This window comes from Elephantulus edwardii, unplaced genomic scaffold (assembly GCF_000299155.1).
Source record: "Elephantulus edwardii isolate Elephantulus edwardi_28Jun2011 unplaced genomic scaffold, EleEdw1.0 scaffold00090, whole genome shotgun sequence".
Lineage (NCBI taxonomy): Eukaryota > Metazoa > Chordata > Mammalia > Macroscelidea > Macroscelididae > Elephantulus > Elephantulus edwardii.
Genome location: NW_006399840.1, coordinates 385,441 through 401,065, shown reverse-complemented (window position 1 = coordinate 401,065; position 15,625 = coordinate 385,441). Strand labels below are relative to the sequence as shown.

The window sequence follows — 15,625 nt, the reverse complement described above, 5'->3', positions numbered from 1 at the left end:
AGTGTGTGAGCAGAGCTAAACAGTTCTTGATGAATGAATATCCTGAGCTCTTAGTTGTATAGGGGTCCCTTCTTGTATTTGAAACCCCCTGAGTTAGACCATCTGTCTAGACAGCTGTCAGGGACGCTCATTAAGAAGTGGCCTCTGTGCTGATGAGGAGCGTGCGGATGAGGCCAAAGCTGGCGCCCTCTAGTGAGCACGCCGGAGCCGCGTCCTGCCCGTCACAGAGCTCCGCATCCCATCCGCTCAGGCTCACCCCACAGCCAGAAATGTTCACGGTGGAGAAAGTGAATCCCTCCTTTTTTTTCTATTCTAATTGTAAACTGGCAAATAGGGGGGGGGGGGCTTCTTAAGTAGAGTTAAGGAGCCCCTCGTGGCTTAGTACATTACATACCAGGTTGCCAACCACAAGATCAGGGGTTCTAATCCACCTGCCACTTGTTCGGGAGAAAACTAGACAATCTCCTCACATAGAGATTTACTGCCTCAGAAACCTGAGGGTCCGTATAAGTCAGAGCCAGCTCAACAACACGGGGTGATGTAGAAGAAGAGTTAACATATTTCTCTCTCTTTCCTTGTCCTGTTAGACTATGGTTTCCTACACTAGACCATGAACCCCTTCCTATTCCCAGTAGAAGTGTGTGCTCTCGCCAGCCAGCAGCCATTAGTCAGCCACCTTTAAACAAGTCCTTTTAAATTACCGAGTGGAGCCAGATCAAGACTCTTCAGTCCCTGGTGCAGTAGGCAGGCAGATTCGATGCTGGCTTTTTCATTTCAATAGATCCATCCGTTCAGGCAACTGCTATTATCCTCCATTACCAATCACAGAGCCAGTGGAGAAGAAACCCTCCTGCAGTCTTGAAAGCCCTCACCACCATGTGCTCAAATCAAAGTCTAAGTAAAGGGTTGTCAGTCCGGCTCCCCCTAGAGGACGAGAAGGAGGGGCATCAGAGCCCCTCCTGGCACAACGATTTCATGGTTGTATCTTTACATTTCCAGATAAAGATGGGCAATTTCCTCCCATGAGATTAATTGCTGCTGCAAACCCACTGGAGGGTCAACTATGGGTTGGCTCTGACTCTGCGGTACAACATCTTTCTATTTAGGCAGCTCTGGTGGCCTACTGGTAAGAAGTTGTGTGCTACAATCCCAAAGGCACATGGCTCGGATCCATCTGTTCCGTGGGCACGGATGGTCAGCTGTCAGTCAGTTCTGACTCGATGGCACACAACAACAACAAAATTATGTTTAGGGGTGCTGGTTGTGTAGTCTATAGGGAGTTGTGCTGCTAACACAAAGGCTGCACCTCTACCAATTAAAATCCACCAGTGGCTTTTTTGGAGAAATATGGGCAGTCTCTTTGCTGTTTACAGTCTCTGAAAACCTACTAGAGGGTCAGCTATGAGTTGGGTCTGATTCAACAGCAGTAAATTTGATCTGAAGTTCTAATGGCATAGTCCATAGTGAGTTGAGCTGCTCCAAAAGCCACACGCGTCCAGCAATTTGAATCCCCCAGAGACCCCTCATGAGAAAGATGGGGTGTGGTTGTCTTTTGTGATTTACAGCCACAGAAACTCAGCGAGAGGTCACCGAGGGGGAACAGACTCAGCAGGGAGTGAGCATACGTGGACACTCAGTCCGTTTCTTTGCAGGCAGAAGCTTCAGAAATACAGATACAACCATAAAATTGGTGTGACTCACCCTAAAGGAGTTGAAGAAAATGTTTGGGTAGCTCTCTAGCTCTTCATGCAGATGGCAGTTTATGGTGATTAATGTCTCTGAAGTGACAAGTAGCCCAAATCTCTTACTGGGTAAGCAGTCAGAACGGATGACAGTCTTGTCGGTCTGGGGTCCGGTGCAGCTTCGGGCCAGTTAGCCACCGTGCTTGCTGTGTGTTCCACGTGTGACCGATTCCCACACCTTTAGGAGCAGTGGGTCCCCCGAAGAAAAAGTGGCACCCCAGGCTGGAAGGGAGTAGTAGTGGTGTGCTCCGTCTGTGGACCAGGGTTCGACAGTGAATGTGGGGAAGGGAGGATTTGGTGTGGGGACATGAGTTGTATCTTTCCGGCCTTTGCTCGGAAGGTAAGTATGTTTCTCCCATGGGAGAAACTCCACAGATGCTGGATCGGAGTAGGATGATATGCCAGGCTCTGACATGCATGCGTGTCAGCGTAAGCTCCACTGGGCCCGCCGCTGGGCTTGGGATGTGCCCATATCAGACCAGTTCACTTTTCTACTGCATCTCCATTCAGCATCTGCCTCCTTGCCAGACTCACTCCCCTTCCTTTCCCGGGTCCTTGCATGAGCGGGGCCCAGCAGCCTTTTAACTTGGTCTTGGAATTTTTTTTATTTTTATTTATTTATTTATTTACTCTGGAAATGTCACAAGCCTCATTTTGCCTCCCTGTCCACTCTGCCCTTGCCCACTCTGCGCTGTGCCCTGCTCTGTTCTCCATCCCCTCATCACACCTGTGTCCAGGATTGCTTCTGTAGAACTTCAGACCAGGTCGTTCCCTGCCCCTCTCTCTCCCTCATGCTGATGACGTCAGATTTTTCTACTTTGATCAGCTTGCATTCACAAGTTGGATTGAGTCGCTTTCATGCCTTATGTTTTAATATTATTCTGGGAGGCAAGGACCATTTAGTGTAACGACAGTGATTGTGTTCAAAGCTTTGGCCCAATGTAAACACCAAAGAACGATGAGAGCCAGGGACTTTCCGTTGCTTCTAAATTTGGCCCCTGCCCATTTCTTTAAATTTTCCCATATGCTGTAGCCTGGCCACAGTCCTGTGCCCTTGTGTGGCTGAGATGCGTGCAGCGGGCAGAGAGGACTGCCAGGCCCGATCCCCCGACAGCACATACCCTGTTTGGCCGCCCTGCCATCTTCCAAGGTGGCGTTATCCCTCGATGGGAAAAGAGCCGTTCAACAGTTTGTCTCTGCCTGTTTTTCCTTTTCACTGTTTCCCCCTCATACTACCTTTCATTCTCTTGCCTCTTCACTACCAAACAATTATAACCTGACTAATCTTTCATTTCTATCATTTGCACCTATGAGAGGACAAGAGACTTTTTCTGAACCCTGTAGACCTTTTTTCTTCTCATCATTTTAATCTATAGGATTGTTGTCCACCTTACCTGTGAAACTCCATTCACATAACAAAATCATTGTCCCAGAGAGCTGTCTCGATTTCAGGGTCAGTGCAGATGCCTCGTTATGGGGGACTAGAGAGCAGGCAGGCTGGGAAATAATCCCATCTAATGAAGTCTTTACCTCCCTTATGAGGTAAAAAGGATTAGAAGGGTTATCTGTGAGCTGGTTACTCTGTTCCATTTGCAACACTGATAAATATTAAGGCTGAATTAGCACATAAGTCCAGCCATATGGAACTTTTTTGGGTATTTATGATTTTCTCCCCTTTTATGCACAGCTCTAACTCCAGAGCATGGGCTCCCTTTTTCCATGAACATCTTTTAGCTGTCCCCAGCCTCTGCGTGAACTGAGACAAAGAGAGTGCAGTTAGGAGTGTGTTGAGTGACACAGACGACCTTCAGAGCTCTGGTGGCTAGTGATAAGAATCTGTGCTGCAGTCTCAAAGTCACGCGGTTTGAATCCACCTGCTGCTCTGCAGGAGAAGGATGGACAGTCTCCGCTCATACAATTAACTGCCTTGGAAAACCTGCTGGAGGGATTGCTGTGGGTCAGTTCCGACTCGATGGTACACAACAACAGCAAGATGACCATAGAGCAGGTCAGAGGCAAGTTGCTAGTTCTCAGACCTTGCGGGAGCTCTCTGGACTATAGAGGAGAATCAGCAGAGTCCTGCAGCTGCCCACAAAGCAGATGAGAGGACATCCAGAGAGCTGCCCATTCTTCTGTTTTGGTGCATGTCACTTGATCCTTCTAAACGTACATGCATTCATATGCAACTCTTTAAACAAACCCCTCTCTTTTCCTTTTATTTTTTTAATAATAATAAAATATTATAAGAGAAGGATATAGAAAGAAAAATAGGTGGAAGTAAGGGATAAAGGACGGGGAACAAGGAAAGATGGGGAGCGGAGAGGACAGCGGTGGATTTAGGTGTACCCTGTGACTCCGCCCCAGGCCCTGTGATGATGAACAAGGGCCCCGAGGCCGTGGCCTAACCAGTTACTTCAGTTCAGAAGGCCTCAGCTGCATGGCAGGCTGTCATTGCCAAAAACAATCCAGATGTGCTTCCTGAGGTGCTCAGCGGTCCTATCATATAGTGTTGTATATCACATCCAGACCTTAGCCAGTAATCAGTCACGGCTCTGCTCTCCCGGGTGCTTCTCTCCATCCGTGCCTCCCATTCGCTCTCATCATGGCCTGCCTTCCTCATTTCCTTCTTTGCATGCAAACTAAAAAAACAAAAATAGAACGTCATGTGATCTCTTTGTCCTACTTTTATTTCCTCTGGTCTGTCATGTCTCTCTCTGTCTTGTCTGTCTTTCCCCTCCATGTCTCAACTCTCTACAGAACCTCCACCAGCTAAAACAGATTCAAACCTTGAAGCAGATGAACGAACAACTGCAGGCCGAAAACAGGGCCCTGACCCGAGTGGTGGCCAGACTCTCAGAGTCCATCGAGTCCTCGGAAAGCCAAGAGCTCTAGTCCTTGCCCCTCCTCTCCACCTCACTCCCTCCTCCACTGCTCCAGGCAGGTTCGCTCTTCTTGTTGGTCTCGGATGCTCTGTGCTCTTCCCTCCCTCCGCCAGGGCCTCCACACGCAGGTGCCTATGAAGGCTGGTGGTTTAGAGCTTGAAGAAGCCAGTGCTGAGACCCTAAGCTGGGATATAGCCTCCTAGGTCAAGGGTGGCATAGGGGAGACCTTTGTGGGTGGCAGTGCATTTGGTAAGATTTCCACACTCCCTTCTCTTCCCTGAGAGATTGAACATTTATTTGCTCCCTCTGGTACACATGTCCTCAGCGTTCGTGGTGGGTGTGCTCATCACACACACACACACACACACACACACATACTTCTGTGGCTACCATGGGAGACCTGAGATAGTGCTTTCACAGTCAGTAGCAGTGCAAGTACAGCTTGGTCCCTGCAGCATTTGGGGTTGGCTCTGGACTTACCTAGTCTAGAGGCTCTGAATCCTGGCTACATAGTACAAATATGTGGGAGCTGTAAACAGTGCCTGTGCCCATGACTAATGATGCCAAATGAGACCCAGCATCAGGATTAATCCAGAGCCCCTTCTTGTTCCTGTGGGCAGCCAGGGATGCTAACTGCTGACACCCTTATACCAGAGAATGAAATCTTCACATCTGACTGCCTTGCTGGATCAGGAGGATGAGGACTAAAGGCTAGCATTGTTCTAGCCCAAACACCGGCCAAACAGATTTTCCTATCCACCGTTTGCGCAGGCCTGGAGAAGCCTTCTATATCTCCTTCCCACAGTAATCTCTTCTTTCCTCTTCCTTCTTTGGAGGCATTGTTCCATCCCTACCACAAATCCTGGGGATATTTCCCCTCCGAGTACGAGCTGTGAGGCAGAACACAGTCCATATAAATAAGACCTCACACGGCCAGACCCTCCCTGATGGAGCTGGCTTTGCCAAGGAGGTGACAGGCAGTGGAGCAGAGTACAGGGACTTGCAGTGTCATTAGTAAACTGAAGCCATTCCTTGGCTGTGGGTACGTGAGACAAGCTCACAGATTGCCTATTTCCCTGTCTGGTGATGGTGTGATGGGGTCACCACTGCTGAGCAGTTTCTCTCTCTGAAATGAGTTTTTAATTTTAAGCAACAGTCTAATTAGTCCTGACCAGGGCCTGTTCTTTTTTTTTTCCTGTCTATTTGCTTTTGCCTTCGGGGTCAGTAGCTGGCAACTAATACCCACTAGATCTGAAGCACCCAAATTACCACAGGGCTGAGCTAATAATGCGAGCTGCAGATACTGCCACAAGCAAAAAGGAAATTGAAAGGCAAGTGGACCAAGGCCTGTACTGAGCAGCGGCGGCTCTCTGCCTATTAGTGAGTTCATGCTTTAAAATAAAATAAGCCTCGGGGTGCTGAGAAATTGGGCTTGAGCTGAGCAAGGGTCCCCAAAATATGGCATTCTTATCTTCCGTTCTCCTCTTTGTACAAGAGTCTCTGAGACCCAAGGCAAAACTAGATGTCTTGCTTTCTGTAGTTAATAACCTATGAAAATCTGTGCTAAGTGCTTTATGTCCTTTTCTTACTCATTATCCCTGTCTACAGTCACTCTACATATGGAGGAAAGAACAAGACTCAAGTAAGCTGCCCAGGGTTACTCAGAGTGTCACAGACCCCAAAGCCAAGCCAGCTATCTTACAGCCCAAGTTCTTCTTAACCACTCTGATTTATAAACCATATTTAAGCTATAGTCTGGCCATTTCTTAAGCATGCGGTCCAGACAGTTCCAAAAGAATCTACTAAGCAACTGTCGTGTGGCCGGCATTGTGGCTGACGGGTGAAGTACAGCCTCCTGCTTTCTCAGCACTCCTGACGTCTATGCTGAAGGTTAACTTCCAGAGAGCCGCTTACCTGCCTACAGATCCACGGCTATCAAGGAAGCCGCTGCCTGGCACGCGGCCCTGGGTCAGAGGTCAGCAAACTCCGGCCCCTGGTATGACCTGTGAGCCACCCAAATAGGAATATATCACAACTCTAAAATTCCACATTTCAGTGTTTATAAATAAAGTTTTGTTAGAACTGAGCCATGCTCACTGGGTTATGTATTTACCGTTACACCTCAGAGGGCTTTTGAGTGGGTGCCCCAAAGACAATGTAACCTGTAACTTGCAGGAAAGGCTGCCCCAGAGAAAATGAGTTAACTGGCAGTGTAGTAACAAGAGATGTTACCCTGCCCTTTAAAAAAAAAAGTCCCCTGGAGAAACGCTTGTGTCTCAGCGTGTAGCACTAGCTAGTCATCAACAAAATAAGGAGAGGATGCCTTTGCCACTGTGTGTATGTGTGTGTGAGAGAGAGAGAGAGATAAGCGGGGTACTGGGGGAAGGCTCCTCCGGAGCCCCTCGCCCTACACTGCAGGACCTGAAAAGCTGCTGCTTCTCTTACTCATTTCTGATGGAGGCTTGTAAGACGCTACATTTGAAGAAATATCAACCTAATTCTGTCCCTGGCACTCTAACATTAAACAAGAGAAAGGTGTGAAATTTTTAAACTTAAAAAATTAAGGTCCAAAAAGTGGAAAACAAAAAGCTTTGTTCAACCTCATGTTTGAATAGTGCTTTCCCAGATGTTCTGCTTTAACCATCCTTTAACTTTGGGTGATTATCAGATAACACTGTTCATGCCCCCCAACCCCCATTGTGAGAACAAAGCTTAGAAGGCCCTCCCCTGCCCCCACCTTGATTTCCACATTCCAGTTCTTGTACTTTTTGACACTCCCCGAAGATGTCAACTGTGGCATGTTGCAGCTGGGAAATTGCCTTGTTCAGTTTTGGGTTTTTTTCCCAAGGAATTGAGTTCTTAATGTGGAAATAAATCACCAAGGTTCACAGAGTTGTTTGTACATTTAAAAGGGAGGGGGGAAGGGAGAAGCAGTGCAGCTCTGACTTGATGAGCTGCCAGCACTGAAATACAATCCATGGCCATATATAGCGTCCTTCTGGCCCATGGAATCCCATCATGGAAATACTGCTCTCAGAGTCACGGATACCCCAGCCACAGGCCCCAGGATGGGGCAGCAAAGAGCAGATGGGGTGGGGAGGTGTCGAGGTAGGAGGCCACCCTGGCCTGACTTTTCCTGAAATCCTTGTAATGCATCTTGGAACGCTGAGCCTGGCAAACAGGGCTGCAGGCGTGGAGACATGAGAGAAAGGGCAGCCAGAGTGGCTTTGATTGGGTTCGAGGGAGGAGAAACAGGGTCAAAGAGCTGAAACGTTGATATTTTCTGGATTCAAATCCTCTTAGGAAATTTTCCGACTACCTTGCCTGCCCTACCACATTCAAACTCAGCTAATAGGAAAAAAGCGTACTGTGTATGTCAACACATGTCCACATCTGTTACCTCCTGTGGCTGTGAAGGCCTGCTGTCTGTGAGACAGGGCAGGATTGTTGTTCTTTAATAGATGCAGAACTGGGAACCGAGGGGCCTAGTGAATGGCCTGAGTATCGTGACATTGCTGATACTGGAATTTCCGTTTCTGGGCATTGGGTGTTTGTACTTTCCACAGACCTCCAACTCTGTTAACTTGCTAAATAATGAAAGGAGAAGTTGCTGGAGGCAGGCCCACCTGAGGGCAGAGGCCACTTTTCCTTGAGGAGCTGAGTGCCTTGGACTTGACCATGCACCCTTTGTAAGGACAACAGCTCTGTCAGGTCCTCATGAAGCCACAGAATGACACACAGTGCCCTCCTCAGTGTAGATGTTAGTCATTTCTTTTTCTGTTTGTTTCCTTGATAACAACTCTATACATACCTGTAATGCATTGCACTCAGAGCATACCCATGTACATTTTATGTATATGTGTGTAATTTAACCTCGTTCTTCCCTGAAAGATAAAGGATAACAAGATTGTATTCTTTAATATACAGTTAGGTATGCTGCGGAGTTAAAGTGAGCCAGAAGTAGAACTCAGCGGGCCGCATGAGCTCTCAGCCAAGGCCACCATTTATCAGGGGCACTGCCTGCACCTGGGGCTCTCATACCCGAGGGCTTCACTGTCAGAGGACATCCCTTTGCAACAGATGTGAGCGTAGATGTCCAAGCCTCAGATGTAGAGTGGTGTCCTCTCCAGCCTGCTCTCCTTTGCTGCCAGGAATCCCACACATGAGCCAGCCTTCCTACATCCCTCTAGGGGCTTTCAGATGCACAGCTTACCCATCAGGGTGCCTGACCGCAGGTAAAGACTTGACAATCCAGGCTGGGACAGCTGCTTCTCCTGTGTCCCACAAGCTGAGCATGCTGTGTGGAACGTTCCAAGGTGGCAGGATGGACAGAATTGGGATTTCTACTCCCCGCCTCCTGCAAAGGCCCCCATTTCCTGGAATTATGTAATCACCCCCTAAAACTGATAAGATGCGGGTGTTGCTCCGGAGCTATGAATGGAGGGGTTTGGGGTGTAGTTAAGTAAGTATAGGCCTTGTGCTCAGACGCCTCACGGCCCTGTCATCATCTGTAAGCTCTCTGGGTTTTAGTGGTTGGAGATACCAGGGTGCTGTATGACCAGGGATGATGTTGACAGGTTATATCATCGAGGGCAGCCAAGGAGGAGGAACACTTAACCATCTTGTGCCAGGGGCAGGAGGGCCAAGTACTGCCCTCTCCCCTGCATTTTTGTTTATGATGGGGTGTGAAACAATGCCCCTTCTTAACTGGTGTTAGGTGGCCCCCACTTCCTTCTGAGCCACTTCAGTGTCCTCGCCAGCCCCTGTCAGCACACTCTCGTTTCTCTGGGCTGAAGGTAAGTTCAAGGGCAGGAGCCATTCCAATAGCAACCCAGTAGAATGAAAGGCCATCCAGTGCGGACCAGGGAGCCCATATTTAGAGAAACAACATGGTATTACTTGACATTGATGGTTCAAAATATAGAGGGACTATAGTCTCCCTAAATATTTGCATTACCAACTCAAATAGGAAAACTTGCAAATGGGCTTCATGACGGGGCTGTCCTAAGGCTCTGCTCCCAGGCACCCTGGCCCACTCCGGGTGGGGGGCGGTTTGTGGGGGTGATCGTGTCAGACTCTAACACACACATCTTCCCCTGTCACCTCTACAGGTGTTAACAGAACTGAAATCCGACAACCAGAGGCTGAAAGATGAAAACGGTGCCCTGATCAGAGTCATCAGTAAACTGTCCAAATAGACCCGGCTGCAGACCTAGAAGGGAGGGGACACGTGTGCTGCCCCCGCCCCGCTTCTCCAGCCACTGCTTCCACCCGAAAGACGTGAATGTTCTGGTGGAGGACACTTCTCCCTGACACCCCCCGGTCACTTCTGCACTGTACGTTTTCTCACTCGGTGCCCCGTCCCCCCCACCCCCAGCCCTGGAGTTTTAGAATTGTTTTCATTGGAGCATGATTGTGATCATTTGGGCCACCTGGGGAAGGCACAGGGGGGTACCCCAAGCTCGGCTGTGGCCCCCCAAGACTTCCTGCTGCTCAGCTTTTGTGTGCACACTGGTCCAAACATGTGCGGCCTCTCCCCAGACTGCACCTCCCCCACACACACTTTGCACTGACCAGGGCTGCTCTGATTCAGGGGCGGCTTGTGGTCGCCTCTCCAGGAGCCTGTCTGGGGGCCGAGGGAAGCCACCATCAGCCACTGGGGCTGCCCCTTCTGTTCTGGCAGCAGCTCAGTAACGTCTCTGACTGGTCAGCTCCTCCCCCACCTGGTCCTTTCCCCGAGGCTCAGGCACCCTGGTCTCTTATCCATTCTGTCCTTCTGTTCTTCCTTCTCACCCTCCCAGCCCCACTTCATGATGGACAGAGCTCCAGGCCTCAGTTTCCTTGGTGGTGTGGGAAGAATTGCTGTAGTGTGGCCTCTCCGTGAAGGCGAAGCCATGGGGTCGCGTCAGCCCATTGTTCTTAACTCCCACCCGTTCTCTCCATGTGTTCTTTGTTGGGAATCCTAGGCTCTGAACAGCCCCTTGTGCCTCACCTCTCTTTGGCCTCGTTTTCCTCTCTTAATTCTGATTATAACGTTCGTAATGAGTATGGAGTCACCGCCACTATGTATTTGAGGTTGTGAGGGTAGATAGAGCAGGGAGTGGAAGCAGGTTGAGAAGACATAGGTGGTGTAGGCAGAGTGTCTGCGGACACTTGCAACACTGTGACAAAGGAGACAGAAGCTGGCAGCCCATTGTGCTGTGTGTGGTTGCGAGCTGCCATCCAGCTGGCCTCCTACTCATAGCAGCGGGAGCTCAGGTGGCCTCTTAGTCAGAAGCTGCGCTGCAATCCCAAAGACATTTGGTTCGAGACCCACCAGCTGCTCTGAGGGAGAAGGGTGGGCAGTCTGCTCCCAGCAGTTTACTTCCTGGGGAGACCGCTGGAAGGTCAGCTGTGGGTCGGTTCTTACTGCACCGTGACTGGACGTGGGTTGGACCACAGTGATCAGTAAGGTTTTCATTGGCTACTTTTTGGCAGTAGCTCACCAGGCCTTTCTTCCTAGTCCATCTTAGTCTGGAGGAACTGCTGGAACCTTTCAGCATCACAGCAACACACAAGCCTCAAGATAGAGAGTTGGTGGTTGCAGTAGAGGCATATTGACTAAAAAGGGTGGTGAGTTTGATTGTTTCCGGTGGCTAGCTTCAGTAGGCTTAGGAGCCAATGCAAGAATGACTCCTTAAGAGAGGTAATTTGTTCTTAAAAACAATGTCTTAGAATTTTGTAAATAAATTAGGAGGGGGGATAAAGAGAGAGAGAGAGAGGCTTAAAGGGGTGAGGCGCCTGCATCCCGTTTGTGAGAGTCGTGGGTTGCCTTGAGGTAGCCCGGGACCCCTGTGCGTGCCGCTTGGCCCTGGGAGGTGAGGCGGCTCTCTCTGGTTACCAGCGTTTTTCAGAATGTGAGCTGAATCTAACCCGCAGCTGTTCTGCACGGCCGCAGCCTTTCAGAGAAGTGCAGTCAGTAATCTCCTAATCTTCAGGTCTAGTGGCGGTGGCACTGGGCTGCTTCGGAACGGAAACAGCCTTTCAGAGCAGCATGCCCAGTCCCGGACTAAATACTCCGGGAGGCCAGTGCAGAATCAGACCACTAGTTCTTGACCCGATTACACACCTCCTGCAGTAGCCGTTTGTGGGTCTGCTGTCCCTGGGGTGGTTCGTGTGCAGCGGGCTGGGTGTGCAAGTCCTCATCCTTTCTGGATTGCTTAGTGTCTGTTCTCTGAATAGACACCCTACCTCTGCCCACTTTTAATCCCCTGCTGGTTACAGTGGTGGTGAAGTTCCCCATGGCCTCTGAAAGGTCAGGTGCTCTTTAAACCTAAAGCTACAGTCCAGATCTCACTCCCAGAATAGAAAAGAATTTGAAAACGTGAAGCCTGATTTTCAAAGTATACCAAACTCTTTTGTTTCTAAACTTCCTCCCTCCTCACCCCCAAGAAAAACTCCTGCTATCATGGGGTTCTGTGTTCTCATCAACACACTCGGAGCTCGGTTCTCAGGGAATGCAGAATTAGAACGGGGTGGGGGGAGAGGGGGTCCTGTGAGCATTTCCTTGACCCGCAGGAGAGGGAATATCAGTACCAGGTGTTGGCTGATTCTTCTAGAACGCCTTTGATAATGGGACGTCAAGGAGGCTGCTGCCACCTTCTTCTCAGGAAAAGAAAACAGAATTATTAGGAAGACAAGACAATCCTTTTCCTTTGCTAGAGCAGGTAAAGGGTTGCTGAGGAGTATCTTGGGTCTGCTGGTGCCTTCCCAAAGCGCTAGTTGGAGTTCTTGGGACTCCTGGTTCGCTGTGCCACCTCTGTGCTTCACGCAGCCCTGTGTTAATGCTACCTTCATAAAGTTTGCCGTGTAGACTGAGAAACTGACAAGCTTTCTCATGTCAAGAATGCTGGGTTCTATGGTGGAGAACTCATAAAAGCAGAAACCATCTTAGGGGAGTTTCAGGCACTCTCTCTTATACTATTAACTTTAGTGGTCCAATAAACTGAATTTTGGTCAGTGCAGAGAATAAAATATGTTTTCTTCACAACCTAGTTTTGACCAGATGCCCTCTGTAGTAGTGGCGGTAGAACACCAATGAAAACCAGCACCCCCCATTCTTGCCATTCTTGAGTTTATTCCGACTCAGGGTGACCCTGTCAGACAAGACAGAACTTCCCTGTAGAATTTCTAAACCCTAGGTCTTGATGATAGCCCACTGCCACACTTTCTTCCATCAAGCAACTATTGGGTTTGAACTGCTGACCTTTTCGCTTGTGGTCCAGTGCTTTAAGCACTGTACCACTAGGGCTTCTCTGTGGTCCCCTGTTCTCTGGAGGTGCCGGCACCAGCAAAGCCTGCCCGCTCTGGCGCTCTCTGCCGGCCACCTGTTGTCTTCAGCAGCCATGAGTCCCGCCCCCCAGGCTCACGGTAAAGCTCAAATTGGACGTGTAGCTGAGCTCAGGCAAGGCCTGGAACTTGGGCTGAGGGGTATCGCTTTAACGGCCTTGACATAAAATAGCCGCCTGGGGAGGAGAAAGTTCTAGGCACAGCTTTACACCCTCTGTTGTCATGTATTTGTGTTTTTCAACACCAAGCCACACCTTGTGGGCTCATGATTTGGCAGTTCCAGAGCCTCTCTGGCGGAATTTTTGGTTCTCTTTCAAGGGCCACTTCTCCCTCTCCACATTGCTCCAGGGCTTGATGGCCTTTTGTCCCATCCAGTTCGCTACTGTAACAGGCCAGGCTTACACGGACCTCAAGGCGTGGCCTCTAGAGAGACAACACTGGGCATGCTTGTGCTGACTCAACGCACTGAACTCTCTGTTGGGACAGTCTCATTGGATTTTTCCAGAATGAGCCTTACTTTTTCCTATCCTTGCTTCCACTCCGTTTTTACAGACTTTAATGTGTGCTTTTGCTCTTCTGTTTTGGATCATTTTACTCACTCCACCTGCCTGAAGAGAGAGTGCCGCTGGCCTAGGGGGGAGCTGCACTGATAACTCAGAGTAACAGGTCAGATCCACCAGTGGCTCCCTAGGAGAAGGGACGGCCTTGGAAACTCAGTAGAGGGTCAGCCCGGAGTCGCTTCTGATTGATAGTAATGAATCTTGCCACAAACGAAATGTGTATTTATTACATTACACCCCAGAAACCAAGAGGTAAAAACCTCTTCCTAGAACCCACAAAAGTGTGTGTTTCTGACTGTTAGGATTTCTCCACCACGGGCTCTTAATTAAACTAGAAATGAGGGAAGAATCAGCTCAAAGCCTGGCATGCTGTCTGCTTGTTGTCAGAGCGTGCGGGTCAGCCCAGGATTGTGCTCCACAGGGATTACAGTGGCTGATTTTTCAGAAGGAGATCACCAAGCCTTCTTAGTTACCTCAGAGTGAGCTAGCACCTCCAGTGACTCAGCCAATAGGAAGAGGGAGTTCCTAGTCCCACTCCCCACGTGAGCCTTGGGTTCCACTGGACTTGAGGCCTGATGTCTTACCTGCGTGAGGCACAGTCAGCAGTTGAAGGGCATGCCTGTTGTTTGTTTGGCTCTGACACATAGTTCTCATGCAGATGTGGTCCCTACCCCAATCCAGGGCGCTCTGGTGGCCTGGTGGCAAGGAGCTGCACTGCTCATTGGAGGCATGCAGGTCCAGTCCGCCAGCGGCTCCAGGGGAAAGGATGGGCAGTCTCTCCATGCAACTCCATTTACTGCCTCTGAAGACCCCCTGGAGGAAGAGTCAGCTGTAAATCCTTTCCAGCTCACTGGCACAACAACAAAACCCCATCGAGACCAGGGAAATAGAAAGACACTACGCTGGTTTCGAAGAAAGGTTCGAACCCTCACAGCATATGAGGCCCTTTTAGCAAATAAGGCGATTTTGAAGGCACAGTAAGGCCATGTGAAGGGCAGGACCCACGAGTCAAATCGAATCCAGGGCCAGCTTATTTCCTTATTAGCTATATGACCTTGAGCGCGTCACCTCCCCTGTGAGGTTGGACAGTCACCCTTACAGCCATTTCAAGGCTTATAATCCAGTGATTTATTGATTCCTCAGAAGTTAAAGAACATTCCTTAAATTAGGAATATTTGCTATTTCTGTCAAAAAATTAAGAGCAAAAAATTGTTGTTCTAGGCTCAAACTGTTGTCAGGGTTGGCTTCTCATCCTGGTTGGAAAGAGAATTTAATATTGGAAGTAATTGAATGGTTTTGCAATTGCTTTCCCTCCTAATGGGTTGGTAAGAATATTAAAACCTGCAGAGGTAGAAATTGGAGCTCGTGGGGAAATGGATAGAAAGCAGTTTGTTGCAGAGAGCCTGTGGACAAATTGTTTTAATGGGGCATAGAGCTGCTGCTTCGTAAGTTCCCTCTGCTACCTTGCCCCAGCCGCCTCGACTGTGGCCTACACAGCTCTGAACACTCAAACAACAGACTAATTGCATTTCTGCTTTAGCACCAGCTGGTGCATAATCTTGAACTCTGCCTTGGAGCAAGAGAATTTTCCTCAATAAAAATCTCAAGAGTTGTGTTGTGCTCCTTCAGTGAATTGTGGATGACTAGAAGTAGGAGGTTCTGTTGCTGTTAGATAAGGTCTTTCTGTTAAAGCTGGCTCACAGAGACCACTGGTGCAGTCACGTAGCCTAGGAGAGCCCTGGGCTGGCGCTGGACCCCTCAGGGCTGAGGGGAGCGAGGGCAGAGGGCAGGAGAGCCCTGCGCTGGCCCTGGACCCCGCAGGGCTGAGGGGAGCAAGGGCAGAGGGCAGGAGAGCCCTGCGCTGGCCCTGGACCCCGCAGGGCTGAGGGGAGCGAGGGCAGAGGGCAGGAGAGCCCTGCGCTGGCCCTGGACCCCACAGGGCTGAGGGGAGTGAGGGCAGAGGGCAGGAGAGCCCTGGGCTGGCCCTGGACCCCGCAGGGCTGAGGGGAGCGAGGGCAGAGGGCCTGAGATGGAGGCGTTCCCTGCAGCAATGACAGAGGCCAGCAGTCAGGGATGTCCACTGAGTGAGGCTGTCAGTGCACGCAGAATGGGC

The 15,625-nt window shown here is 49.8% G+C and overlaps 1 protein-coding gene across 3 annotated transcripts in view; it reads left to right on the top strand.

Annotated features, from left to right (window-relative positions):
• LOC102845045 (protein phosphatase 1 regulatory subunit 12B-like) overlaps positions 1–9,835 on the top strand; it is a 121,754-nt gene extending 111,919 nt beyond the window's left edge. Inside the window, exon 7 of one of the 3 annotated variants that reach the window (XM_006890532.1) lies at positions 9,736–9,835. In XM_006890532.1, coding sequence (XP_006890594.1) covers positions 9,736–9,822 — 87 coding nt within the window. In that variant the 3' untranslated portion in view covers positions 9,823–9,835. Of the gene's footprint in view, positions 1–4,499; positions 4,635–9,735 lie in introns of those variants that run through there. The other 2 variants (XM_006890531.1, XM_006890530.1) reach the window with 2 other exon arrangements.
• Positions 9,836–15,625: the final 5,790 nt, after the last annotated feature.